The 27,787-nt window shown below is 56.4% G+C and overlaps 3 protein-coding genes across 5 annotated transcripts; all 3 read left to right on the top strand.

Annotated features, from left to right (window-relative positions):
* The first annotated feature begins 607 nt into the window (after positions 1-607).
* Positions 608-5,869, top strand: MRPL38 (mitochondrial ribosomal protein L38). The gene is made up of 9 exons (XM_027052470.2): positions 608-767; positions 874-1,053; positions 2,410-2,544; positions 2,629-2,837; positions 3,604-3,676; positions 3,809-3,854; positions 4,837-4,995; positions 5,235-5,371; positions 5,520-5,869. Exons 1-9 carry the CDS (start codon positions 701-703, stop codon positions 5,654-5,656), a joined length of 1,143 nt encoding a protein of 380 aa, XP_026908271.1. The 5' UTR covers positions 608-700; the 3' UTR covers positions 5,657-5,869.
* Positions 5,870-7,377: 1,508 nt separating this feature from the next.
* TRIM65 (tripartite motif containing 65) lies at positions 7,378-11,693 on the top strand. Of its 3 annotated transcripts, none has more exons than XM_027052466.2 (6): positions 7,378-7,875; positions 9,148-9,243; positions 9,553-9,729; positions 9,850-10,021; positions 10,155-10,220; positions 10,755-11,693. In XM_027052466.2, exons 1-6 carry the CDS (start codon positions 7,432-7,434, stop codon positions 11,327-11,329), a joined length of 1,530 nt encoding a protein of 509 aa, XP_026908267.2. In that variant the 5' UTR covers positions 7,378-7,431; the 3' UTR covers positions 11,330-11,693. The 3 variants fall into 3 exon arrangements, with proteins under 3 accessions (XP_026908267.2, XP_026908266.2, XP_026908268.2); XM_027052465.2 differs by having other exon boundaries at positions 9,496-9,729; XM_027052467.2 differs by lacking the exon at positions 10,155-10,220 and having other exon boundaries at positions 9,496-9,729.
* Positions 11,694-18,177: 6,484 nt separating this feature from the next.
* On the top strand, positions 18,178-23,132 carry TRIM47 (tripartite motif containing 47). Its single transcript, XM_027052289.2, has 6 exons — positions 18,178-19,293; positions 20,386-20,481; positions 20,774-21,004; positions 21,193-21,361; positions 21,839-21,913; positions 22,168-23,132. The coding sequence occupies exons 1-6, from the start codon at positions 18,601-18,603 to the stop codon at positions 22,806-22,808; spliced, it is 1,905 nt and encodes a 634-aa protein (XP_026908090.2). The 5' UTR covers positions 18,178-18,600; the 3' UTR covers positions 22,809-23,132.
* The last annotated feature ends 4,655 nt before the right edge of the window (positions 23,133-27,787 follow it).

The raw sequence follows: 27,787 nt of genomic DNA, 5'->3' as shown, positions 1-27,787 counted from the left end.
TAAGGTGTGACAGGTAGCTCACTTATCCCCTAACGTCAACGCCGCCCCCTCCCCCGCCACCCCGCAGGTCACAGTAGAGGGCTACACAGCTGTGTATCTGCTGGCCTTTTTCCCTTCACAATTATAAACAACCTCTCAAGATCATAACCCAGTTGCTTAATTCCGTTCCCTGTAGAGAGAGAGATGCTGGTGGAAAGTGACAATGAGAGAAGACACTATCTGCTTGCGGTCGTTACATGTGGGAATCCGTGCTAGGCCTTTCAAGCAGTTAATTTACAAGCGACCCCATTCTTAGTGGGTTCTAGGGCACCCACACGCATGTTTCTCAAAAGTAAGAACGAATGGAGAAATCCCAGCCGCCTGATCAACGACCAGCAAGCCGCAAACCTCAGGGCCTGGAGACCCTGGGTGTCCGCATTCGCAGAGGGGCAAGCTATGGGTCTGCCGCCCCCTGGTGGCCGGCCGCGGGCAGGGGCCCGGGCCGCGCGCAGCTCCGCCCCGCCGGCCCCCCGGCACTTCCGGAGTCAGGGCGCTGGGCGCCCGCCGCCACCTCCGCACCGGAGGAGGGAGCTCTTGCCTCCGGGAAGGAGGAGTCTGGGGCCCGGGTGGGGGCGTGGCTTCCAGGACGCGAGCCCAGGGGCGGGGCCTCCGCTGTGCGCTCAGGCACTGCTCGGGCCACCTCTGCCGGGTCCCAGGGAAGATGGCGGCGCCCTGGTGGCGAGCCGCGCTGGATGGAAGTCGGAGGTGGCGGAGCTTCAGCACTTCGGGTGAGGGGTCTGAGGTGGGGGGCTCCTGGAGGTCCCCGTAAAGACCAAACTGCGGAGCTCGAGCCAGCGTCCGCCCCTGGCCTCACGTCCCGCACTCTGCCCGCAGCCGCCCTGAGTCGCCGGACCGCCCCTCTGGGGCCGATGCCCAACGAGGACATCGATGTGAGCAACCTGGAGCGGCTGGAGAAGTACCGAAGCTTCGACCGTTACCGGCGCCGGGCGGAGCAGGAGGCGCGGAACCCGCACTGGTGGCGGACGTACCGGGAGTACTTCTGCGAGGAGTCAGGTGCGCGGCGGCCGGAACCAAGATGAGGACGCAAGCGCTACTCCTTGGAGCCAGGGGAGCTTGGCTTCAAGATGTCTAGCGCTGATGGTCTGGAATACACATATATGATGGCTTTATCTTGTCATTCTCACCTGGTCCTTCTTTAGATGTTATATCATCTAAAGAAATGTCTCTTACAAAGGATATTAAGAGGCATCTGTAAAGTGGAGATGCAAGTCGTAGCAAAAATAGAGGCAGGAAGGGGTGCCTGGCTGGCTCAGTTGGTAGAGCATGCCATTCTTGATCTCAGGGTCTAGAGTTCAAGCCTCACGTTGGCCGTAGAGTTTCCATTAAAAAGCGGGAGGTGGGGGGTGGGGAGGTGGAGGCAGGGACGTCTTGGTTCGGTTGGTTAAGCGTCCCAACTCTTGATTTCGGCTCAGGTGATCTCATGGTTCATGGGTTCGACCCCCAGGTCGGACTCTCCTCTGGCAGCTTGGAACCTGCTTGGGATCCTCTCTTCCCCTCTCTCTGCCCCTCCCCTGCTCACACGCTCTGTCTCTATCTCAAAATAAATAAATAAACTTAAAAGAGGCAGGAAAAGGAGCAAAAAGCAGATTTTTATGGAGCCCTTCATTTTCCCCATCTCAGAGTGGCTTGCCTGAGCTTCACTTTCCTCAGTGTAAATAAAAGTTGTGTCTGTGTCACAAAATTGCTGTATTAAAGGATGCAGTCCATTGGCATTTTTTAGAGAAATGCCATCTCTGACGAGGGTTCAGTGCATCTTACTTATTGTTAACCGTCTAACGTAAATGGAAAAAGGTATTGGATTGAAAGTCATTTGGGCCGGTGTTTTTCAAAGCGTGTTCTGAGACCAGCAGCATAGGCACTACCTAGGTGCTTGTTAGGAAAGGAGAAATCTCCGGCCTCACATTGACCTGCTGATTCAGAATCTGAATTTTAACAAAACTTCCCAGGTGACTTGGATGGTGTGTCCATTAAAGCGTGAGAAGTGTGCTTCTTTAAGGCTTTATCTAGCTTCAGCTCATTATCCTACCAGGAACTCAGGTTCATGTCTGTGTCCAGGTGTGAACAGGCTTGAAGGTCATCCCAGCCATAATTGGGATGATCATCCACCTGCATTTCCCATGACCCAGGCAGTGTGACCTGGTTTAGGGATCAGAAAACGCAGTCTCAAGTTGAACCCACTTTGCTTAGCACCTGGACCCCGTTCGGGCCTGTGAAGCAGACTGCACAGTATTGATTGAGTTCCGTGAATTAAAGGGTAAAGCTTGGGCGAGTTGGAAGACTAGGCAGGGATAGGCAGCTTCACTGAGACTTGCTCCCACTTTCTCCAGTATATATACCTTCCCTCCCCAGATCCCAAAGACAAGGTTGACATCGGGCTCCCTCCACCCAAGGTCAGCCGGACCCAACAGCTGCTGGAGCGGAAACGGGTCCTCCGGGAGCTGCGGGCCAACCCGGAGGAGGAGCGAGCCGCCCGCCTCCGCACAGGTAAGCTCCCCCCATGAGGGTAGGGGGGCCCCCTCCTCCCCCCCCCCCCCGCCCTGCATCCTAAGCAGCATCATTCCTTACCAGCTCGCATCCCACTGGAGGCGGTGCGGGCCGAGTGGGAGAGAACCTGTGGCCCCTATCATAAGCAGCGTCTGGCTGAGTACTACGGCCTCTATCGAGACCTGTTCCATGGTGCCACCTTCGTACCCCGCGTCCCCCTGCAAGTGGCCTATGCCGTGGGGGAGGACGACTTGATGCCTGTATACCACGGCAACGAGATTACTCCAACAGAGGTACTGCTTACTTGTGCCCCTCCCCGCACCGTGTGGACAGACAGCCCACCGCAGGACCACAGAGCTCCTTGCTGAAAGCACTTGCAGAAGCAGTTTTTTTTTTTTTTTTTAATTTTTTTTTTCAACGTTTTTTGTTTATTTTTGGGACAGAGAGAGACAGAGCATGAACGGGGGAGGGGCAGAGAGAGAGGGAGACACAGAATCGGAAACAGGCTCCAGGCTCCGAGCCATCAGCCCAGAGCCTGACGCGGGGCTCGAACTCACGGACCGCGAGATCGTGACCTGGCTGAAGTCGGACGCTTAACCGACTGCGCCACCCAGGCGCCCCGCAGAGGCAGTTTTTATGGTGGTAAAGGGCACAAGCATGCCATCTACGTAGGCTGATTTGGGGTTTTGTTCTTTTCCCCCTTTTGATCCCCTGGTAAACACCACAATAATCACCAGAGAAGGAATATAAAATGAAAGAAAAAGAGCTCTGTCTGGGCAGACTCCTGGCCCCCTGTCTTCGGAGTGCCCTCCTAGCCTCTGTCCGTTGATGTGAGGGCCGCCTTGTGGTTTGGATAGAGAGCCGGATAGGCAACTCTGCAGGGTTCCTGCAAGCTTCTCTGCTGACCTGCCTCTCAAGGGACTGTCAAGGGTGTTTGAATCAGAGCGGGCTCTCCCTTCCCCCAAGCTCCCTCAGACTCCTGTCCTCCAGAAAGGTCTGTTTACCGCAGCTGGTCTATCCCTGATGGGGGTGACACCTTCCCTGTTGTCTCCCCACCAGGCTGCCCAGGCCCCAGAGGTGACCTATGAGGCAGACAAGGGTTCCATATGGACACTGCTGCTCACCAATTTGGGTAGGTGTCTGGGGCTCACCAGGCCTCCTGCCTCCCTCGCCTCCCATGGGCCAGGGCTCAGGGGGGCGGGTAGTAGGGGTGGGGCCGAGTGTTCGTGGGGCCCCTCAGTCAGTGGGCTCTGTTTGTGTACAGATGGACACCTGCTGGAGCCGGATGCTGAATACATCCACTGGCTGGTGTAAGTACCTGGGGGGGGAATGGGTCAGAGGCATGTGAGGGAGCCCTGGATTCTGGAAAGAGCTGCCCCCGAATTTTAGTCTTGGCTCCACCGAGGATTACCTGTGGACCTTTGGATTAACCTCCCACCGCAGGTGGCAGCCCCTCCCCTCTGCTCTCTGATGCCACCAAGAGCCCTGTGATCCACTCACTGGCTGAAGACAGGTCCAGAAGAAAAAGCAGGCATTAGGCCTTAGCTGTTGCCAACAGGCCTGTTGGTCTCCCTGAACTCATTTCCTCCTGTGTAAAACCAGGGTGATGCCACCCCATGCTTTAGCCTCCCTGAGGGGTTCTATGACAATCAGATGTGAAAAGGACAGTGAGAGACCCCTGGCAGCTGGGGCTGCCCGAGCTGGGCTGCCTTTTGTTTTCTCAGTGGCCTTTGGCTCTGGAGCCAGGGGGGCAGAGGTCAGGCAGTTGACCCCAGCTTTGGGACTGATGGGTAATTGGGACCAGTACCTGGGAGGCTGGTTTCTACCATTTTTAGTTAACTGCAGTTACCAACGTGTACAGCAGGACTCTCCAGAGAGTTATATCTAGGGGAGGTATAGTAGCCATTGTGGTGCCAGAGCGGGCTCACACTGCCTGACAAACCCCAGAGCCTTCGGGAAACACAGGGGCAGCCCAAAGATAGTGTGGCCAAAAGGCCGTGTCCAGCCCAAAAGGCCGTGGTGGCCCCACCGGCTCCCCATGGCCTATAAACAGGGCGCTAGACCTCATCCTCTTGTTGACCATCTCTAGGACTCTTGTCCTCAGCCTCTGAACCTCTACTGTTTCCAAGTGAGTGGTCTGTCCGAGGGTTCACAGAACTATGCCTCCTGCTTCACTGTTCGATGAAGGTCATGTTAGGGGGTGTCCTCCCAGGGAGTGATAGCACCTCTAGGGAGCACTCCAGCTGCCGCCTTTCTTGAGTGTCAGTTAATGGATCCTTTTCCTCCCACCAGAACCAACATCCCAGGCAACAGGGTGGCTGAAGGACAGGAGACGTGTCCCTACCTGCCCCCCTTCCCTGCCCGAGGCTCCGGCTTCCACCGTTTTGCTTTCCTGCTCTTCAAGCAGGACAAGCTAATTGACTTCTCTGGGGACACCCGGCCCTCACCCTGGTAATCTACACGTCCAGCCCCTCTCCCGGCCCCATTCCCTCTCGCCACCCAGGCCTCAGGCCACCTTCCCAGGAATGGTCTGCCCTGCTCAGTTCTCCTGTGTCTTACACTTGAGACGGGCAGAAGGGTAGTTGTGCAGACCATAAGGGGCTTCTCAGGATTGCCTGTGGGGCTGGAGGTGGGGTGTGGGGCTCTGATGCCTCATTCCCTGCTCTTAAATGCTCCCCATCTTCTTATAGCTATCAGCTTGCCCAAAGGACCTTCCACACTTTTGATTTCTACAAGAAACACCAGGAAGCCATGACACCAGCTGGCCTGGCCTTTTTCCAGTGCCGCTGGGACGATTCCGTCACCCACATCTTCCACCGGCTTCTGGGTAAGGCCAGAGTGGGCTAGGGGTGGGGGCTGGGGCGGGGGAGGGGAGGGCCACCTTGGGTGGACTGGCTGGGCAGTCCCGGGTTAGCAGACAAGGGGAAGGGGCTCAGGCTTGCCTCAGTCCACACCCACACTCCCTCTTCCCGCAGACATGCGGGAGCCTGTGTTTGAGTTTGTGCGGCCACCCCCTTACCACCCCAAGCAGAAGCGCTTCCCCCACCGGCAGCCCCTGCGCTACCTGGACCGGTACAGGGACAGTCCCGAACCCACCTACGGTATCTACTAAGTGACCAGAGTGCCACCCACCCCAGAAAGTGGACTAAGCCTCTCAGGCTCCACCAGCAGGAACAATAAAGACACAGCTCCACAGGGCCAGCTTCTGGGTCCTGCTTGAGGCAGCTCCTCGGTGGCCCTGCCAGCAGGCCCAGGGCTTGGGAGTGAAGAGGGCTCTCCGAAGATGGTGGCAGGGGTGGGACGTGTGAATAAAGATGATTTTTTTTTAAGTTTGTTTATTTATTTTGAGGGGGGAGGGGCACAGAGCCCAACACTGGCGTCGAAGTTGAACTGTAAGATCATGACCTAAGCTGAAATCAAGAGTCAGACTGTTAACCAGTGGTGCCCCAAAGATGATTTTTGCCATAGCTCATCTGAGTCTGTGTTCGGGAGCAGCCAGCGCTCCCTCCTCCAACCCCACGATGGATTTGTCATGCTTCATGAATGGAAAGAGAACCGCCTCCCGCCTCAGGAGGTGGCCCCTCACCTCTACCTCCCGAGGGTGTCGGGCCCTGAGATCGAGTGGCCAGAGACAGGTACAGAAGGCAGGCAGTGGGGCTTGGTTGCTCCCACAGGCCTCTTGAAAGAGCTTTGCCAGCCCCAAGCATTGTCCCCTTGCCGTTGAATTCACAGTACAGGGGCAGACCCTGGCATCGGCTACTCTGGCACACCCCTGCTTGGGGCCCAGAAAGCCCCTGCAGCCTCACTGGCTGGTTACAGTATTATTTCTCCTAAGTAGCCAGTCAGGAGGACACCAGTGCACCTTTTCCGGGAAGAGGAGCATCACGTATTACAGGAGACCTAATGCAGCAAGCATTGCGGTGAGCGGGCATCCTGCCTCAAAACTAAGCCAGGTTGGTTAGGGAAACCAGAAGTAATCCTCCTCCAGCTCACTGGGCCAGCACACTGCCCCAGGGCAGGTGGGTTAGAGCCAGGACCCCTCTCCTGTGCTCAGCTGCAGGGGGACCTCTATAAAACGGGAGCTCTTCTTCCAGAAGAGCTTGCATCCGCAAACAAGGAACTCCCCAGCAGGGGACCCACACGGAGAGAGGATTCCAAGGCCAGCTGAAGATTGCTTTGGGTTTCCACTAAAAGGGGGTATGAAAAAAACACTGGATTGGTCTGTGTTGGTGATCAGAAATTTCCACCTCGCTGTTTACTTTAAAAGAACCAAAATTTGGCGTGGCCTGGAGAAAGGAGATACCCCAATCTGACAAATGCCTGAAACTCCGCCCAAGGAAAAGGGCAGCAGAGCACCTCCCATCAGGAGAGAGCCTGTGTGCCCAGTGCTCTTACTGCCAGGCACAACCCCGCGCAGCCTCATTTAATCGCCAAAGCTGCTGGGAAGTAGCTGCTGTTCAGGTTTTCAGATGGGCCCGTAAGGGGTTCCGTGGTGACCCTCAGGCAGGAGGAGCGTCCGAGGCCCAACGGGGTTCCCAAAAGTTCTTGTCTCTGTAGGTGGGGGCCGCTCCCCAACACCACCACCGCCCCCCCCCCCCCCCACAGGAGCTGCTTGACCAGGGTTTGGAGCAACGGGATGGAGTTCCCAGGGTGGAACCACCGGGAGCCGGAGCCCAGCTCCCACCTGGGGTGACTCGGAGCCTCGACAGAAGGGAGGAGACCGGTGCGGCGACGGCCGAGGCGCGGCTGGTGCGGGAGGCGACGGTCGCGGCGCGTCCCGGCTCCTCCCCGCCGCACCCACGCCCTGCGCTGCCCGCCCCCTCGCCGAGGCCCCGCCCCCTCGCCGAGGCCCCACCCCTGCCGGCTCTACGAGGCGCCGCCACCGCCATGGACGCCCAGAAGCTGGAAGACAAGCTGACCTGCGCCATCTGCCTGGAGCTCTACCTGGAGCCGGTGACGCTGCCCTGCGGCCACAACTTCTGCGGGGACTGCATCCGGGACTGGTGGGGCTGCCGCGACAAGGCGTGCCCCGAGTGCCGGGAGCACTTCCCCGACGGCGCCGAGCTGCGCCGCAATGTGGCCCTCACCGGCGTGCTCGAGTTGATGCGCGCCGGGCCTGCCCCGGCTCCCGATCCCGACCCCGCTCCGGCTCTCGGCCCCGACCCCGCCCCGGCCCCCGGCTCCGGGCCCGGCGCGCGCTGTCCCCAGCACGGGCAGCCCCTCGAGTTCTTCTGTCGCACGGAGGGTCGCTGCGTGTGCAGCGCATGCACCGTGAACGAGTGTCGCCTCCACGAGCGGGCGCTGCTGGACACTGAGCGTCGGGAACGCGAGGTGACACCGGAGTGCCCTGCCCTGTCTTTAGGCGCCTAGGCTGGGGCGGACAGCTTAAGCAGGAGGCGGCTTTGGGATGTTTGTGGTCCTGGATAGAAGGAGAAAACAGGTGCTTGAAATAGAGATTTCGGAGCTGGTGACAGGCTCAGGGTGAGGCCCCAGGACTGAGTGGCTGAAACGGAGTGAAGAAAGTGGTGAGGACGCCAGGGGTCCAAGCGCTGGAGTGTTGGAGGATAAACCCTGTGGCTGCTGAAGTCACAGAGAATAGAATGCTCCTGCTGAGGCTCTGAGCTCGGAAGTTTGCAGTGAAGGCCAGCAGATGACAACAAGGAGGGAGTGGCAGGTGGTACCACCAGGTGGCACCACCAGGTGGCACACACATGCCTAAGGGGCCGTGTTTTGCTAGAGGGAAGTGATGCGGGGTGTGAGAAGGACAGATGCCCGTCCCTGGGGGAGACTCAGGTGGAACCAGAAGAGGTTCCCCCCCCCCGAACACTTTCTGCATGCAGCATATGATGGGACGCTGGAGGCCAAGGGGCCTGGACAAAGACACAGGCATCGGGCTTAGGAAGATCTGAAGGCTTTGGCCAGATTATCAATTTCTCTGTCCCATTTCCTCATCTTTGAAGTGGGGATCATGATGGTTCCTGCCTCATAAAGTGTGGCCAAGAGAAGGAGAAGCAAGACAGGCTCTTGAGCAAGGGCAGGGAATGGTGCTTTGTCCCGTTTCCATGAAAGCACGATGTTCTACCCTCAGCGGTACCAGAGGAGTCGCAAATAGGGGTGCCCTCTTCCCCTCATGCCCAGAGCTGGGGCTGAGGACTGGCCGGTATTTGGAGGAACCTGCCTCGTGCATGCACTACACCACCCACTTCCCAAATAGCTTTGGTGCTTTGAGCCGAAGCCAGAAGTACCGCTCCCACCATTTATTGCCTGGGGGTAGTGCGGGGTGGGTTTACAGCCCAGAGATATTGGGTGCTCTGCCCCAGGTTGCTCAGCTTGCAAGAGGGACTGGAGGTCAGGTGTAAATCCAAAGGCCTCTGCTCTGCCTGTGTACCTCCCTGTTCCAGGTTGGGAACGGGCTTTGTCCAGATCTCCCTGGGACACTAACCCAGTTCACCCGGGGTACTGAGACCGAGGCTGGTGCTCTGTGTGCTGGCCCACTGGTCTGCCTTGCTGGGGGTGGCCCTGGGAGGGGACGCCCCGCATCTACAGATGTTTGTTGACTAACTGGCTTCTTCTTGTCACTTGTTCCCACTGTGGGCACCACAGGCCCAGCTGAGAGCCATGCTGGAGGTCACCCAGCAGCAGGCCACCGAGGCTGAGAGCCAGCTAAAGGAACTGCAGGAGCAAAGCAGCCAGGTCCAGGTACGAGGCCCGTCTGTTCTACCCCACTGCCTCCTCATGCCGTGCCCTTCAGGCAGCCACCAATGGATCCCTGGGACACTGGGTAGCAGGTGCGAGCTACCTTGGAAATGCGTCCTGGCAGCAGGGAGGGAGGGGCTGAGCGGGGGTGGGGGGGGAAGAACGGTTCCAGGGGCCTTGGCTCCCCACACCACCCCGCAGTCCAGGGGGCAGCCTTGGCCCCAGCCACCCTAGGCGACTCCTTTGCCCACTCAGAGCTCGGCCTGCACCCTGGCCTCCATGGTCTCCAGCAAATTCAGCTGCCTGCTGCAGGCCCTGGAGATGCGGCAGACCTTGGCACTGACGGACATCGAGGTGGCCAAGACACAGGCACTAACACAGGCCCAGGATGAAGAACGGCGACTGCGGGGCCACCTGGAAGCCCTGGCTCACTACGACCGCAGGGTCCGGGACCTCCTGGAGCAGTTGGATGACCAGACCTTCCTCCAGGTACCGGGTCTCGGGGCGACAGGTGCACCTTGTGCACAGGTCACTGGCTGACCCTGCACAGGTCGACCAGTGACCCTGCACCTCGTGCACAGGCTTACTGCAACTGTCCCTGGGGCTCAGGAATCACAGCTCCTGGCACCCCCAGGCCCTCTTGGGCCCCTGGCTCCTCTGCAGTGGGACGAAGAGCAGCAGCTGGCTGGCGTGGAGTCACTGAGCCGGCTGTATGGTCTCCTCCTGGATGAGGGGAGCCACCCCAGGGCACCGGCTGAGGCTGCTGATTTGGGCCCCGTGGGTAAGGCTGACTCCAGATCTCTCTACCCCTCCGGGCCCAGCTGGCCCTCCCACAGCAGGTGGGAGTGGGGTCAGGACCCTGCCCCCCATGAGCTCTCTCCCCGTCACTGCCCTAACACTTCTTTGCCTCCTAGAGGCCCCAGGTCCCCTGGCACCAGTCCCAAGCCCGGTTTGCCCACTGAGGAGGAAACTCTGGCAGAGTAAGGAGACCAGCACGGGTGTGTGTGCATAGGCGTGTGTGCGTTGTGCAACCGTGTGTACACCATGTGAGTACACGTGAGCATGTGTGCACGTCTGCGTGAGTACGTGGAGGGGGCACGTGCTGTGACTGCCCTGTCCATGGGGTCTGTTCCCTGCCCTTCCTTGGGTCTGTGCCCACCACCCACACCTGTCGTAGGATGTAAACTTCCTACATGTGGAGCCAATACAGGGATACGGAGATTTCTGGGCATGCAAACCTGGGATCAGTTATGATTCTTCCACTTGTTACCAAGTTAGGTTACTTCCGGGAGCCTCAGTTTCCTCATCTTTGAAGTGAGGTGCATAGAAGTTTCCACCCAGGGCTGTGGCGAGGACAGACTCCCGCGCTGGTGCCCAGTGCCTGCTCCGCTGGCTGTGTGCCTGGCAGACACTTGGTGTGCGTTGGGGAAGCTTCAGTTGCCATTTCTCCCTCCGGGGACAGAATGGCAGACAGACACCTCCCCGCTCACCTCCCATCCATGTGTCCCTGACAGATTATCGCAATCTGACCTTCGACCCAGACAGCGCCAATTGCCACCTCTACCTGTCTCAGCAGGGCCAGCAGGTAAAGCACCGTCACAAGCCCCGGGACCTGGCCGGGCCACGCAGCTTCCAGCTCTGGCAGGTGCAATGTGCCCAGAGCTTCCGGAACGGTCGACACTACTGGGAGGTGCGCACGTCTAATCACTCAGTGACGCTGGGCGTCGCCTATCCAGAACTTTCACGGCACAAGCAAGGGCCCAACACAGACAACATTGGGCGTGGGCCTAGCTCCTGGGGGCTCTGTGTTCAGGAGGACAGGGCCCAGGCCTGGCACAACGGGGAGGCCCGGCGCCTCCCAGGGGTGTCCGGGCGGCTCCTGGGCATGGATTTGGACCTGGCTTCTGGCCGCCTCACTTTCTACAGCCTGGAGCCCAAGGCCCAGCCCCTACATACCTTCCACGCCATTTTCACCCAGCCCCTCTACCCCGTCTTCTGGCTCCTGGAGGGTAGGACTTTGACCCTGTGCCATCGGCCTGAGGCCAAGCTCCCTCCGGGACTCCAGGAAGAGGCCGCGGGGCCCAGCTGAGGTGCTGCCTGGGCCTCAGAGGCTAGTGTGGCGCCCATGGGCCCCTGTTCCTGCTGGAGAGTGTGTGCGGTCTGGACCTCGCCGCACAGGAGGCACAACAACACACTTCGCTGCAGCTCACCTCCCTTGAATGTCATGTAGACCAAAGGGACGGGGCCTGGGGTGGGGGGCAAAGCACAACCAATTCCTGGAAAAAACCTAGAGAAAAGCGATTTTTACCTCCTTCTCTCTCTTCTCGTAACATTTTGGCATATCTTAGTCTCTTTTGTATATCCTTGTGATTACATTTTGTAAACAATTGGGGTGGGGTGTTTTTTTACCTTTTTTACTCAGCACAAGCATTTTTCACGGTATTAAAATTTTTCCCTGATGGGGCGCCTGGGTGGCGCAGTCGGTTAAGCGTCCGACTTCAGCCAGGTCACGATCTCACGGTGCGTGAGTTCGAGCCCCGTGTCAGGCTCTGGGCTGATGGCTCGGAGCCTGGAGCCTGTTTCCGATTCTGTGTCTCCCTCTCTCTCTGCCCCTCCCCCATTCATGCTCTGTCTCTCTCTGTCCCAAAAAATAAATAAACATTGAAAAAAAAAAAAAAAAACTTTTTTCCCTGAATGATTACCATATAAACAGTCTTTGTAATTTTTCTATTTTATTTTATTTTTTAATGTTTGTTTGTTTATTTATTTATTTATTAGCGTTTATTTATTTTTGAGACAGAGAGAGACAGAGCATGAACGGGGGAGAGTCAGAGAGAGAGAGAGAGACACAGAATCTGAAACAGGCTCCAGGCTCTGAGGTGTCAGCACAGAGCCTGACGCGGGGCTTGAACTCATGGACCTCGAGATCATGACCTGAGCCGAAGTCGGACGCTTAACTGCCTGAGCCACCCAGGTGCCCCTAATGTTTATTTATTTTTGAGACAGAGAGCATGAACGGGGGAGGGTCAGAGAGCGAGGGAGACACAGAATCCGAAGCAGGCTCCAGTCTCCGAGCTGTCGGCACAGAGCCCAACGCGGGGCTCGAGCCTGTGATCTGCAAGATCACGACCTGAGCTGAAGTCGGACGCTCAACCGACGGAGCCACCCAGGTGCCCCTCCACTTCTTTTATTAAAGACCTATATTAGCATGGTTTCGGCTTTCTTCAGTTACCTGAAAACAGGTACTAAGGTAGGTTTTTCATACAGCAAAGTGGCAGAACCTCAAATTTGCGAAAGCCAGGGGTAGTCTGCTGCGTGCCGTTTCCGCTCGTGAACGGTTTCATGAGAATGCTCTGCTTTTGGGTAGCCCTGGGGAACCTGTATGGGACATTCATGTTGTTTTATTTGGGGCTGTAAAAATTTGGCCACGGTGAATATTTTTGAGCAGGAAGCTTTGGCCATATCCATGGCTACGAATGTAGGCTAAATTCTCAGTGGAGTTCCTCAATGGAAAAATAACTAGCACTGGAAGATTTTCTTTTTATACAGAAGGCCAAAATGTATCAACCTGGAGTCAGGCCGACTATTCCCTCCTCGCCCCCGCCATCTGGGCGCAGCCTCAGCCCCCGTCGTCCCAACACAGGGTGTGGGGATTAAACGCACTGATACGTATAGGCAACAGAACAGTGTTGGCTTCCTTTGCTTCTGGTTTTCCTACTCAGAAGATGCTTCCCCAAAGGATCCCTGGACATTTATTTGTTTGTGTTTCTGGAAGTAGGGTTGCTGGGACCTAAGGCAACTTTTTAAGTCATTTTATTACTTAAAACATTCTGCTTCTTGATCTGGGTGGTGGTTACAGGGATGTTTGCTTTATCACTTCTTATGCTGTGCATATATGTTTCATATGCTCGTGTGTAAATATTTCACAATAAAAATTTTTTAAGGATAACACATGCCAAAACACATACTCCAAAAAAATACAAAATATTTCTGTATTTGTAAAAATTAGATCTCCCTCCTACCTTGTAACCTGATGCCAGCTGCTGCGAGGGTCGCACACTCCATCGTGCAGCTGCTTCCCCAGCCTGTGGCTCTCTGTTCAAGGGCAGGGCCAGGCTTCTGATTGGTACAACCTAGGCAAGGGGCTTCTAGTGAGACTCCTACATTGGGGACTTGCCAAACATGAGGGGGGCGCTTTCGCACCGGGCAGCCTGACAGGAATGACACCAGGCGGTCACCTTGCTGTACGGCGGGGTTGACAGATGCTAAGAGACCCAGCAGAAGAGGAAGCAAGATTAGGCTGGCCAAGTGGCTGGCATCACCGGCTGCTGCCCCCCCCCCCCGTCCCCCTACCTTGTACAGATTGTAACCATCCTCCCCCCACCCCCACAACCAAAAGCCCCAGCACGTGTGTCCAATGGGCTGTGTCCACACTCTGAGAAGGTGAGAGAAAGGAAGAATGGCCCCCTTCCGTTTCTGTGGGGGAAGTGTTTGGGGTCTTTATTCTATGATACTACTTTTTATCAGGTTGTTAGTTCTTTCCATGTTGTTCCTTGGGGGTGTTCTTTATTGTGACTTAACCTTTATTTACATACAATGAGATGCTGCTGCCATTTTTGAAGACTGTGCTTCCCTAGGAGGTGTGGGGCAAGCATTTATGAATCTGTTGGAAAGCTGCTTCCAATGGAGTTCCCTTGGTCCATGTGATTCTGGCGGAAGTCTGTCTCCTCTCCAGGAAAAATGCATTGGGAGAGAGGGAAAAGAGCACGGACTTTGGGGTGTAACGTTTGTAAAGGGGACACGTTTGATTAGCCTGTGGGTTTTTCCAGCATATGTGCCCCACGCCTCCAGTTTCTGGGCTTCTGTGAGGCAGAATCAGGAGGATGGGCACATAAGCAAAAAGGGGCAGGGCAGGGGGACAGGAGAGATTTTTAAAAGACCAGGGCCTTCGGTGCCAGGAGAGTTGAGGGAGTCAGATTGGAGGCTGCTGATCCCCAGGCAGGAAGGGATGGGAGGGAGCAGCATGGTGACTGTAGCATGGGAGGGAATAGCATGGTAACATGGGATTGGCAGCTAGAAGATAATGGAGCCAGGCTTTCTGAGGGCAAAGGATTTCCCATTCTAGAATTCCATACCCAGCCAAACTGTCAGTGTCAAAGCTTGAGCAAAGACCTTAGCAGGCACTTTCGCATCTATTCTCAGGAAGCCCCCAGGACGTGTACTTTCCAAAAATAAAGAGGTAAATCAATGAAGGGGATAGAAAACCTGGGACCCAAGCAACAAAGAATTCAACACAAAAGAGAAGTGATAAAGAATTTAAGTCTCCAGAAACTGGAGCACAAACATGCACACAGATGTTCAAGGCCTGTGAGCATGTGCTTTAGGGATGAGGAGGCAAATGCTAAAAGTAACAGGTAAAAGTTGACACTGGTGGTCTATGGGAGCAAGAATCTGCAGCAGGTGGGACACAGAAGTCCCAGCTTTTGTTATAAGCCTCATTAAATTGCTTGTCAAATTTTCTCTATTTTGAAATAAATACAAATTAAACATTTTCAAGTACATCAGAACCATTAAGTGCTACCGTGGGACATGGCGTGGATCCCGTTTCAATTTCATAGATGCAAAGCCAGGCTAGGAATGACTAGCTAATTACTCCCATTTGTAATGACTGCTTTTGCTCATTTGTTTTTGTTTCTGTTTGACCTTTTTTTTTTTTTCTTCCAAGCAATACTGCAGCCTGATAAACGGGTTCATATATAAGGTTTAGGATTATTTTCGGGTTGCACTTTCTGGGTTTCAATCCTGCCTGCTCCACAGGACTGGCTATATGACCTCTGGCAAGATGTGTAACCTGTCGGAATTCCATTTCCCCTTCTTCGTGACATAGTTCTCGCAAAGGCAGAGTGAGATGCAGGTGTGAACATGCTCCTGCAGACCTCAAAAGTGCCAGTTACCTTTTCCCCTTAAGAGCCAATTCATTTCAAAAAGAATGAATACATGGGACAAACTTAAAGCTTCGATAATGGAAATGAATTATTCAAACACCACCATCTTGACAAATCACATCTCTACGCCTTCCTAGGGAAGCAGATCTTCCTGAACAGGCTCGGGGGTGGGAAGCAGAACGTTAGCTGGGACTTGTCCATAAACACTCCCAGCGGCACCCCTCACTCCTCCAGAACCAGGCGGGTCTGTGGACTCGACAAGCCCAGGCAGCCCGGCCGCCAAGCCCTGGAGCAGGGTGGCGCGGATGCCTGAGCCTCCAAACTGTTCCTGGGTCTTGGCAAACAAGCGGCAGTCATGATCAAGTAGTGATCCGTGTGGAAACCAACGTATGGAACTCATTACCCGCCTTCCTGCCAAACTGGGCACACCCAGGCCGGTTCCCTCTGCTACTCCTCTTCTGGAAGATCTCTTCCCACCCTAGTTGTTGCACGGCCGAGTCCTAGCAACCCATGAAAGCCCAGCTCAGATGCCACTTCCTCCACACGGGCCTCCGTGAGCTCTGCCTTCCTGTGAGTCCCCCAGGATTGCACCCCTCATTTAACATTTCATAGATCTTAGTTTTCTTCTCTCCTTCCAGGAAAGATGTAAGGAGGCTCTGCATAGCATCTTTCTAAACTAGACATTCATAAACTGGGGGTCTTGGTGAGAAAATTCTCCGTATTTTCACCATTCTCTAAACTGAAATTTAGCATTTCTTTCTATTACAAATGGAGAGAACAGACCATAGTGGAATTAACAGTATCTGTGACTTGCCACCAATAGAAACAGCAGATATTTTCGTAGCACATTATGTGGTGGCAGAGAACCTGAAATATCACTTCTGTTCATCACTATTTGAAATATATATATTAATTGTTAGGCCTCCATCGGATGTTGTCATTTATTGTGTTAAACACATATACAACTTTAACACAAATTTGGGGTTTGGGGTTTTTTTTTAGTTTATTTTTTTATTTTGAGAGAGAGACAGCATGAGCAGGGGTGGGGCAGAGAGAGAGAGAGAGAGAGAGAGAGAGAATCCCAAGCAGGCTCCACACTGTCAGCACTGAGTTCAACGCGGGGCTCAAACTCACAAAATTGTGAGATCATGACTTGAGCCAAAATCAAGAGTCGTTCGCTTAGCCAACTGAGCCACCCAGGCACCCCACAAATTAACTTTCTTATTGTACGTGTACTTCAGTGTAATTGATTTCCATGAACTCCTATGCATTTTTAAAAGCATTACTTTGGAGGGGCACCTGGGTGGTTCAGTCAGTTAAGCATCTGACACCTGCTCAGGTCATGATCTCACAGTTCGTGGGTTCGAGCCCCACATTGGACTCTGTGCTAAGAGCTCAGAGCCTGGAGCCTGCTTCAGATCCTGTGTCTTCCTCTCTCTCTGCTCCTCCCCCACTCACGCTGTGTCTCTCTCTCACAAAAATGAATAAACATTTCAAAAAAAATTTTTTAAGCATTAGTTTGGGAAGGGCTGCACCAGGCTTCGAGAGGGGCCCTGGCATGATGAGAAAGGTTAAGCCCCACTTCTGAATGGAATGCCCCTCACCCCTTTATTCCTTCCACTTTGGACTCTTGCCAACAGGGAGCCTGGTGGGGGAGTAGGAAGAATTGTCTCAGTTATTATATATGTATATATATATATTTTTTTCTTTTTTTGAGAGAGAGAGAGAGAGAGGGCACAAGTCAAGGGAGAGAGGCAGAGAGAGAGAGAGAGAGAATCCCAAGCAGGCACCATACTGTCAGCACAGAGCCTGGCCCAGAGCTCGATCCCACAACTGTGAGATCATGACCTGAGCCGAAATCAAGAGTCAGATGCTTAACCAACTGAGCCACAGGCACCCCTCAATTATTTTTAAATAACTTTAAATTTTAGGATAGTTGTAAGTTTACTAAAAAGTTGCAAAGGTTGAACTCAGAGTTCCCAAATACCTCACTCCCAATTTCCCCTTTTATTGACATCTTACATGACTATGGTGCATTTGTCATAATTAAGAGCCAATATTGATACATTTTATTAACTATATTCCATAATTTATTCAAATCTCTTCAAGTTTTCCCTAATGTCCTTTTTGTCTCTCAGGAGTGCATCCAGAATACACATAATATTTACTCATCACATCTCCTTAGGCTCCTCATGGCTAGGACAGTTTCTCAGACTTCGACCTCTCCCTATTTTTTGTTTGTTTTTGCCCTTTTTTGATGATCTTGAAGGTTTCGAGGAGTATTGGTTAGGTATTCTGTAGACTGTCCCTCCACTGGGATTTGTGTGATGTTTTAATCACGACTGGACTGGGTTATGGGTTTTGGGGAGAAAGACCATATCATCAAGGGTACTGACTATCAATATGACTTATCACCGTTGGTGGTGACCTTGATCACCTAACGAGGTCACGCTCGCCAGGCTTCACTACTGTAAAGTGACTCTTTTGCTCCCTTCGAAAAAAAGTCACTATGCTCAGCCCACACTGGAGTGGGAAGCTACACTCCATGTTGGAGTATCTACAAAAATTATTTAGAATTCTGAATGGGAAATCTGTGTATGCTCCCCCATTTATTTACCCAGTCATTTATTTATATCAGTATGAACTCATGGATGTTTATTTTATACTTTGGGTTATAAGCCAGTGCTACTTTAATTTGTTGCCGTTTTATTTAAAACACCATGAAGTGCACGGCTGGATGAGTCTCAAATGTCCCGACACCCCTAATCCCAGGCACACCAAATTGCCCGCGGGGGGGTCCCCTGGAGGGGAACTGGATTCCCGCAGACAAGCGACTTGGAGGGTCACCTCAACTTCCCCTTTCAGGTTTAGAAAAGCCCAAGTTCCCCACAAGGGGTAAATAGAGTCTCTAAGGGGCAAATACACGCACACATCAGCAGTTCATTTTCTCTGTAGTCAGCAGCTCAGAAATTTTGCTAACAAGTGCCTCGGACAAGGTCCGGAGCGGGAAGGGGCTGGCTGGTCCGATGGGAACGCCAGACCCCTCTGGAGCCAGGGGGCCTGGCCCTGGGGGGAGTGGAGGGGTAATGGAGGAGTGAGTTCCTTCCCCGCTTCCTTCCAGGGTGCCCCCCTCGCATTCTCTGCCCGCCGCCGCCCTCCCTTCCGACCAGGAGGGGCGATCGCCCAGGAGCCCCGCGGGGTCACACGGGGCCGAAGACCGCCCGCGCAGTCTAGGCCAGGGCCCTGTGTCCGGGGACCCGCGGGCGGGTCTGCGGCGTTGGGGGGCGGTCCGAGCCCGGGACGGTAGGGGGCTGGACCCTTGGCCTGGGTCCCAGGGGGCGGCGCCGCAGCGCGGACCGGCCGGGTCCCTCCCAGGCGGGAGCAGAACAGGCGGTGCCCGGGCGGCCGCGGAGCTATGGACGGCAGCGGGCCCTTCAGCTGCCCCATCTGCCTGGAGCCGCTCCGGGAGCCGGTGACGCTGCCCTGCGGCCACAACTTCTGCCTCGCCTGCCTGGGCGCGCTCTGGCCGCACCGCGGCGCGGGTGGCGCCGGCGGGCCCGGAGGCGCGGCCCGCTGCCCGCTGTGCCAGGAGCCCTTCCCCGACGGCCTGCAGCTCCGCAAGAACCACACGCTGTCCGAGCTGCTGCAGCTCCGCCAGGGCTCGGGCTCCGCGCCCGGGCCCGGCTCCGGCCCGGCCCCGGCCTCGGCCTCGGCCTCGGCCCCGGAGCCCGCGTCGCCCAGCGCCCCGCCCAGCGCCCCGGAGCCTTCGGCTCCCTGCGCGCCCGAGCCCTGGCCCGGTGGCGAAGAGCCGGTGCGCTGCGACGCGTGCCCCGAGGGCGCCGCCCTGCCTGCCGCGCTCTCCTGCCTCTCCTGCCTCGCCTCCTTCTGCCCGGCGCACTTGGGCCCGCACGAGCGCAGCCCCGCGCTGCGCGGACACCGCCTAGTGCCGCCGCTGCGCCGGCTGGAGGAGAGCCTGTGCCCGCGCCACCTGCGGCCGCTTGAGCGCTACTGCCGTGCGGAGCGCATGTGCCTGTGCGAGGCCTGCGCCGCCCAGGAGCACCAGGGCCACGAGCTCGTGCCGCTGGAGCAGGAGCGCGCGCTCCAGGAGGTGGGCACGGGCACCGGGGGCGCGCCGGGGCGGGTGAGGGCCGCGCGAGCCCGCCGAGGGCCCTGGATCCCACCGCCCCACCCACCCCTTTTCCCGGTAGGGTCTTAATGTCCTCCTCTAACCTGAGGCTCTTTGCTGTCTTTTTCCAGTACTGACACTGTCATCCGTCCAGTCGCTGTGGAACGTTCTGCTAGAGATGGGAATGGGGGTTGTGGGGGCCCAGTGTGAACGCGAAAAGAACACGAAGGGGAAGCAGGGGGCCTGAAGCCTGGGCCTGGGCCGATGGGGATCTAAGGCAGGAGGGAGCAGAGCCAGGCCCGCGCGGTCCCGGCCGGCCGATTCTGGAAGTGCGGCTGTTGCGCCAGGCCGGGTCCTTGCCGGTCCGAGCTCAGATTTGCCCTGGGCTGAGGCACCGGGTTTAGATGGGTGTGGCAGGCGACAGGAGTGTGGCGGAGGGTGGACCGAGCACACAGACCGCTCTTGTCCAGCTGTTCCGGGGGCCCGTGGTGTGAGCATGTGCGCCGCGATGGGTCCGCTACCTCCGCCCCCAGTTTCCTTTGGCTTCCAGCCCGGTCTTGGCGCCTCTGGCCTTGGGATTTTCCGTCTCTCCTGCCTGGAGCAGTGACTCATAAGACCCAGGGGACTTGCCCGGAATCCCCATTTTTTAGGCCTGGATTGGGGGCACAGACTCTTTGGGGATCGTGATCCCCAAGACAGCTGAATGCCCTCTCCTGCAGCACCTACCCTGCTCTCTTTCTCTGTGCCTTCCTCACTGAAGGAAGTTCTCCAGTGAGTGTGAGCGACACTGAGGAGCCCGGATGGCCCTGTACTTGCCCACTGGTCAAAGAGGGGACACAAGCCAGCCAGCCCGTGCTCTCCGCGGGCATTTGGGAATGGCACCAGCTTGGGCTTGAGGCACCTCTGGCATTATTATGGGGTATCCTAGCCACTCTCAGCGTCCCCTCCCCCCCCCCCCATGCACAAATACCACTCTCGGGTCATCCCTCTTCTCCCCCTTGGTAAGGCCTGGTGCCCCAGTGTGGGCCTGTGGCCTCTGCCAGCCCACGTGCTAATTAAGGATGTCTTCCACAGGCCGAGCAGTCCAAAGTCCTGAGTGCTGTGGAGGACCGCATGGATGAGCTGGGCGCCTGCATTGCACAGTCCCGGCGCACGGTGGCCCTCATCAAGGTCAGCCCCCACCCTAACCCAGTCTCCATGCGGTCCTAAAGCAGGCTGCTGGCAGTGTGAGCTCACGGCCTGGGGTGGTCCTCTCCAAACAAGCTGGTGCTCGCGGACTTGCCTGGCCCCGCTGAGCATGAGCCGCTCCCCTGAGCTAGCATATAGCATAGGTCCAGGGCAGCTCCGGCCAGTCCCTCTGTCCCCACTAGAGGGCAGGGTGGGAAGGTGGGGTCTGGGAAGGATGGGGCCAGGATAACGCTCTCCTCGCCCTCATCGTTGGCCTCTGTGTGGTCCTGTGCAGAGCGCCGCCGCAGCAGAGCGGGAGAGGGTGAGCCGGCTGTTCGCCGAGGCTGCAGCCATCCTGCAGGGGTTCCAGACGGAGGTGCTGGGCTTCATCGAGGAGGGCGAGGCCACCATGCTGGGCCGCTCCCAGGGGGACCTGCGGAGGCAGGAGGAACAGCGCAGCAGGCTCAGCCGGGCCCGCCACAACCTCAGTCAGGTCCCTGAAGCCGACTCAGTCAGCTTCCTGCAGGTGAGCGCAGCTCTTCCGGGCCTGAGAGGGCACGGGGGGGGGGGGGGGGGGGGGGAGGGTTGGGGGGGGGTCAGCAAGAAGCTGAGAGAGAGGCTTCCAGGGCTGCGCCGTCCTCCCGGCAGGGCTGTCTCATCCCAGCCAGAGGCGCTGTAGCCAACAGGGCCTTAATAGTCACGGATTTGCCGCAGGAGCTCCTGGCACTCAGGCTGGCCCTGGAGGAGGGGTGCGGCCCTGGGCCCGGCCCCCCGAGGGAGCTCAGCTTCACCAGATCATCCCAAGCCGTGCGGGCGGTGAGAGAGCTGCTAACGGCCACCTGTGCCAGCCAGTGGGAGCAGCTGCGGGGGCTGGGCACAGAAGGTGGGTGCCCCACGCCCCCCGAGTGATTCACCCTGCCCCAGCGTCCCCACCCAGGCCCCCAGGCCTGGTGCCCATTCAGGAGTGGAGGACGGAAACAGTGTTGTGCCTGGTGCAGGGTGGGGACCCAACTCCTACCAGTGAGTGGGGCCACCGCGCAGGGATGACCAGTCCGCCCCTTTGGCCCCACACAGCCTGGGGGGGTTGAGGGGACTTCTCCTGGCCTGCCCTCTAGTGGCTGAGGCCTGGCCAGGGAGGAGGTGGAGCAGGGGGCCCGACCCCGGGGACCTGGCTTGCTCGGGGAACACAGAGTGCCTGCCATATTTGGCGGGCGTGCCTGTCCCCAGGGAGTTTGGGATGCTGGGAGGAAGGAAAGGGAGACGGATTTCGGTCCCAGGTTCAGAGGGGGAGCACCTGGCACAGCTGCCCAGCCACAAACAGCTGGGGAGAACCCCTCCCCCACTGTCTCCTCTTCTGCAGCCGATGCTGAGTCCCAAGACCCCGATAGCACCAACCACTTGGAGAGTGAGGCTCCCAGGGACTACTTCCTCAAGTGTAAGTAGACACCTGGGCTCTCCCCTCTGCTCACACTGGGCCCTCGCGAGGCTGCTGGGCTGGGCTCTAGCACAGGAAGGCTTGGACTCTCCTCCCTCATTCTTAGGGTGAACTAGGCCAGCTCACTCTCGGTGCTCTATAGCAGGGCTGAGTCGCGCTGGCTGCTAAGGAGGGGAGGTGCGCGCCTAGGGGAGGGGCTGTCCCACCTGAGCCTGGCCCTGAGCCCTGCGTCTCTCTCCCATCCATGGGAGCAGTTGCCTACATCGTGGACCTGGACAGCGACACGGCAGACAAGTACCTGCAGCTGTTTGGAACCAAAGGTGTAAAGAGGGTGCTGTGTCCCATCAACTACCCCGAGTCACCCACTCGCTTCACCCACTGCGAGCAGGTGCTGGGTGAGGGTGCCCTGGACCGGGGCACCTACTATTGGGAGGTAGAGATCATCGAAGGCTGGGTCAGCGTGGGGGTCATGGCCGAAGACTTCTCCCCACAAGAGCCCTATGACCGGGGCCGGCTCGGCCGCAATGCCCACTCCTGCTGCCTGCAGTGGAACGGACGCAGCTTCTCCGTCTGGTTCCACGGGCTGGAGGCGCCCCTGCCCCACCCGTTCTCGCCCACCGTCGGGATCTGCCTAGAATATGCCGACCGAGCCTTGGCCTTCTATGCTGTGCGGGATGGCAAGATGAACCTTCTTCGGAGGTTGAAGGCCTCCCGGGCCCGCCGGAGCAGCTCCCTGTCCTCCTCCATTGACCCCTTCCAAAGCCGCCTGGACAGCCATTTTGCAGGGCTCTTCACTCGCAGGCTAAAGCCTGCCTTCTTCCTGGAGAGTGTGGACGCCCATCTGCAGATGGGGCCCCTGAAGAAATCCTGCATATCTGTGCTGAAGAGGAGGTGATGCAGGGGGGCATGGGGCCTCCTGCCGTGTCCCAGCTCCTGGGAAGCTTGCTTCTCTGCACCCCCATCTTGCCCCAGTGAACGCACCTTGGGGTCCCCCACATCCCCAGACTTCTCCTCCCTGGAGGCCTCACCTTCCGTATACTTGGCCTTCCCCCCCCAGGCCCCTGGAAGTGCCCTCAGACCCTGTCTCCCTATGGGCCTTGTTTCTGGGACAGAAAGCCAGAGCTGGGACAGATCCAGGCTACCCCAACCCTTCTTTTTCCACGTTCCTAGGACAGTGCCTGGCACATAATAGGTGCTGAATAAACATGTGTTGAATGAATGACTCCTTTCTCTATCCTTCTCTCCACCCACCGAGAATTCCTAGGACTTTTCATCTTTCGAGAGCTGGTCTTGAATGGCAAGGGGCCAGTGTTCCTGTTGGTGGGGAGAGCCCTGGCCCAGCAGGAGGGGCAGCCGACTCCCTAGTTCTGGGCAGGGGCAGCTAGAGGTGGCTTCTTCTGAGGGGGGCCGCCCCCCCCCCCAGTCATTCTGGCTGCCTGAGGGCTTTGTGGCCTGGTTCTCGCCAACTATTTTCATCCCTTGAAGCCACAGCCTGATCCTGGCCCTGCCCGTGGTGTCTGTGCCCAGGGTTAAACACAGACAGCACACTGCCCAGAGCAGGGCACCGCTCCTGGGTGTGGGCAAGAACGTTTGAGACCTAGAGCCTCCTTCACACACACCCACCTTCTCAGTCGGGGAGGCTTGTGGCTGAGAAGGCCCCAGGGTGTGGCTGGAGGCGAGAACTTCTACAATAAAGGGGTCTCTGTCGTCCTCCGGAATCCGCCTCACCTCTCCACACCCACCCGGCCCTGTGGCCGGAACAGGGCTCCGCGCTGGGGAGACCCAGACCCGAAGCCCCCGCAGACTATTTGCTTCTCTCCCAGGAAGGTCCAGTGCCCCACTGCTCCCCCAGGACCTTCAGCCTGGTCCTGGATATCCATTCCGAGTTAGCCAGCTCCCAGAGAATATTTGAGTTCAGCTTGTTCCTGGAGCCAGGAGGCGTGTCTCCAGGCCAGCCCCTCCTCCCTGGGTTCTCCTTGGTCCAGGTGAACCTCCATGCCTGGAGGACAGGGGCAGACTGAGGCCTCTCCGGCACTAGCCCAAGGTCAGACAGGACAATGGGTGAGTTATGCAGCCAGACAGCAAGGCCATACAAGTCCTGTCTGCTGCCTGCCTCCCTCAGCAGCTAAAAATAGCCCCTCCTTCGGAGCTCTGCTTCTGCCCCAGCAGCCAGGATGTTGTTTTTCCGGGTGGGGCCCCGTTGCTCCTGGTGCTTTGTGTTCTCAAAGGGTTTCCTTGGCAGCCAGGGCCCCCAGCTCACCAGAATGGGGAAGGCTGCTCCTGTCACCGTCACAAACATGGACAGATGGCTGCCTGCTCCAGTCCCCTTACCAGCTGCAAGCCTCCTACCTTTCACAGAGCCCCACCCCCCACCCTGTGCTCTCAGTTCTTCCTCCCCCAGCTTGGCACTTCCCTCCCCACACACTCCCCTCGGGTACCTGACTTTGCAGGGCCCTGGCATGTCACAGACTGTGAGCTACGCAGCGGAGGCCCCTGCACAGGACTGGTGCTGCCTGGTTGGAATTCGGGCCTGACTAGCCAAGTCCGCAGCCACAGCAGTCCCTGCCACTTGCGAAGCGATTCCCAACTTGCAGAACTCATGGAACTTTGTGCACCTTAACGCCAAATCCCAGCATCTACAGCTTTACAGCTCAGAGCAGGGGATCGGCTCACCGGACTGCACAGCTGGCAAGGGGCTGGCTCCAGGTTTCAGTGTCATCCCATCTGGAGCGTTATCTGCAACCATGCATTTCCTCCGAGACTCTGGGGTGATGCTCCCGCTGGACGGCTGGCGCCTGCGTGAGATTCTCTGAGATCTCGAGCTCCGAGGAGGTACACTGAGGCAGGGCAGGCTGGCAGAGCAGGAGGAGTAAGCCAGGGGGCCAGCCCCTCACCATCCCTGCCAACACTTTAATCAGAGCAGATGGTACATACTTCATCCAGTTTGCTCAAAAAGGGAACCCGTTTAAAAAAAAATGTTAGGTGCCTGGGTGACTCAGTTGGTTAAGTGTCTGACTTCCGCTCAGGTCATTATCTCACGGTTCATGAGTTCAAGCCCCGCATTAGGCTCCGTGCTGACAGAGAGGAGCCTGCTTGGGATTCTCTCTCCCTCTCTCCCTCCTTCTCTCTCTCTCTCTCTCTCTGCTCCTACCCTGCGTATTCTTTTCTTTTCTATTTCTCTCAAAATAAATAAACTTAAACACAAAAGAAAGAAAAAAGTTAGAAAACCACCAATCTAGTCCAAACCTTCTACCTTTTTTTTTTTTTTTTTCCAGATGAAAAGTAACTGAGGCACAGAGACCGGCAGGCGCTGCCCAAGGCCACCCAGTCCAGGTCACCAGCTCCATGTTCCATGGTTTAGGTATGTCCTGTGCTTAGAAATGTGTAAACACACACACACACACACACACACACACACACACCTCACACACACACACACACACGCACACACACACACCGTGCTTCCCAGCACTGTCCCCTATTGAAGAACTGCCCTCCCGGTGCCCCAGTTCCCACGGCTGCCAGAGCCCTTGGCAGAGCTTCCCCAAGGGCCTGTGGTCTCCAGGCTCCCGCCAGAGCCCCTGCCGGTCACCGGCGCTGGAAGAGAGTGTGAAGGGTCTTCTGAGGCTGTGTTGCTATTAGCTGAATCTGGCTCCTTTGGGCCAGGCGGGGAGCCAACCTTGAGCTCCACTCGAGCTTTGTTTCTGTGGGAAAATGAGCTCCGGAGTTCCAAACAACCGACTGAGCAGTGGCCTTCAGCATCGCACTGTCTTGGCAGCCGCCTTGCAACCTTACCCCTTTGTGTTCGTCTCCCGCCCCCTCCCCACAGTCCAGGAGGAGAGAGGCTCACCACCCTCTCCCCTCCTTTCTCATCCCCCTCCTCCCAAGGAACACTCACAGAAGTGCCCTCTTTCACCTCCCCTCCTCCCAGGCTCCGGGTGAGGCTGGACGGCGACTGTGGCTAAACACTCTCATTTGCTGCTACCATGTAAAACGTGGAACATGAGGACACTCACCCACTGCAGGGCCACATCTTCCAGAAGATTCGTAGGAACTGCTGGAGGCCCTGGGAGGTCCTCAGGGGCTTCCCCCCAGGGCGGAGCCCGCAACCTTCTTCCCCAGGGCCCTCAGAGAAGGAGCTGGGGTTACACGGCTCAGAGGTACTTGGAGCAGAGCACTGAGGCAGGCAGGAAGTCCGCTTTGGTATTCTGTGTACTTTAGCTTTAAAAGACATTCCAATTTTGAATTTTACTCCGTAAGATCTCCTATTTTGCTTTAATATAAAAAGCAATGCTTGGGGCGTCTGGGTGGTTCAGTCAGTTAAGCATCCAACTGGATCTCAGCTCAGGTCTAGCTAGCGTGTGAGCTGAGTGTAAAGCCTACTTAAACAAACAAACAAACAAACAAACAAACAGAGGGGCCTGGATGGCTCAATTGGTTAAGTGCCCGACTTCCCCTCAGGTCATGATCTCTCAGTTCGTGAGTTCGAGCCCCACATCAGGCTCTGTGCTGACAGTTCAGAGCCTGGAGCCTGCTTCGGATTCTGTCTCCCTCTCTCTCTGCCCCTCCCCCGCTCTCACTCTGTCTCTCTCAGAAATAAATACACATTTAAAAAAATTAAAACAAACAGACAAATGAAAAACAAAACAAGGCGTACGTGGGTGGCTCCGTCTGTTAAGCATCTTGGTTTTGGCTCAGGTCACGATCTCACGGGTGGTGGGTTTGATCCCCACTTCAGGCTCTTCACGGACAGTGTGGAGCCTGCTTGGGATTCTGTCTCTCTGCCCCTCCCCTGCTCATGCTCTGTCTTCCTCTCTCTCAAAATAAACTGTATTTTTTTTTTATTTTTGTTTTATTTTATATTTGAGAGAGAGAGAGACAGAGTGCGAGCAGGGGAGGGGCAGAGTGATGGAAACAGAATCCGGAGCAGCCTCCAGGCTGCGCGCTATCAGCACAGAGCCTGATGCAGGGCTCGAACCCATTAACCGCGAGATCATGGCCCCAGGCTGAAGTCAGACATTTAACGGCCTGAGCCACCCAGGCGCCCCAAAATAAATTAAACTTTAAAACAAAACAAAGCAAAACACACACACACACACACACACACACACACAAAAGCAATGCTTTTCTGCCCCAGCAGTGAGAATGTTTTTGGGCGTGAGTTTTGGAATCAGAAAGTTTTGGCTAAAAACTTTCCTTCAGCCATTTAACTGTAGGTATCAGGCAGGTACTTTAGCCCCTCCGTGCCTGGGTTTCCTCACCTGTAAAATAGGGATAAGAGTGGAATTGCACAGCATTATGTTGGAGATGAAAAGAGATAATTTAGGGAAAGCGTTTGGTACAAGTCCTGGCACAGCGAGATTTCAGTAAGTGTTGTTGTCGTAGTAATAGTTAATGTTGTTATTATTGCCCAGTATAACCAAATAAAATCAATGTTCTTAGAAGATGTGTGAATCCTTGGGAGATCCCCAGATCTGTTCCTCAGGAGCTAAGGTTAGCCCAGACCTAAGTTTGCCAGGACACCACATCATGTCCCAGTCGCTAAGATTGGAAACTTTCGCTCACTTAACAGTATTTATTCAGCGTGGGGCGCTGTGCTCAGTGCTAGGGAGACAGGGGTGAGTGACCTAAACAGAGATGCCCCTGTCCTCATAGGAACCTCACAAACGATAATTGTTTGTGAATACAAGGGCACGGCCCCGCCTCTCAGGAGACGCCCAGAAGAACTGAACACAGGGACTTGACCAGAAACTTACACACCCATATTCCTAGCACTTTTTCACAACAACCAAATGGTGGAAGCTATCCAAGTGTCCATCAAGGGATGAATGGATAATCAAAATGCGGTATTTACATATAGTGGACTATTATTCA

Source organism: Acinonyx jubatus, chromosome E1 (genome assembly GCF_027475565.1).
Source record: "Acinonyx jubatus isolate Ajub_Pintada_27869175 chromosome E1, VMU_Ajub_asm_v1.0, whole genome shotgun sequence".
NCBI classification, from domain to species: Eukaryota; Metazoa; Chordata; class Mammalia; order Carnivora; family Felidae; genus Acinonyx; species Acinonyx jubatus.
The sequence above is the reverse complement of the archived record's forward strand: the minus strand, read 5'-3'. Positions and strand labels throughout refer to the sequence as shown.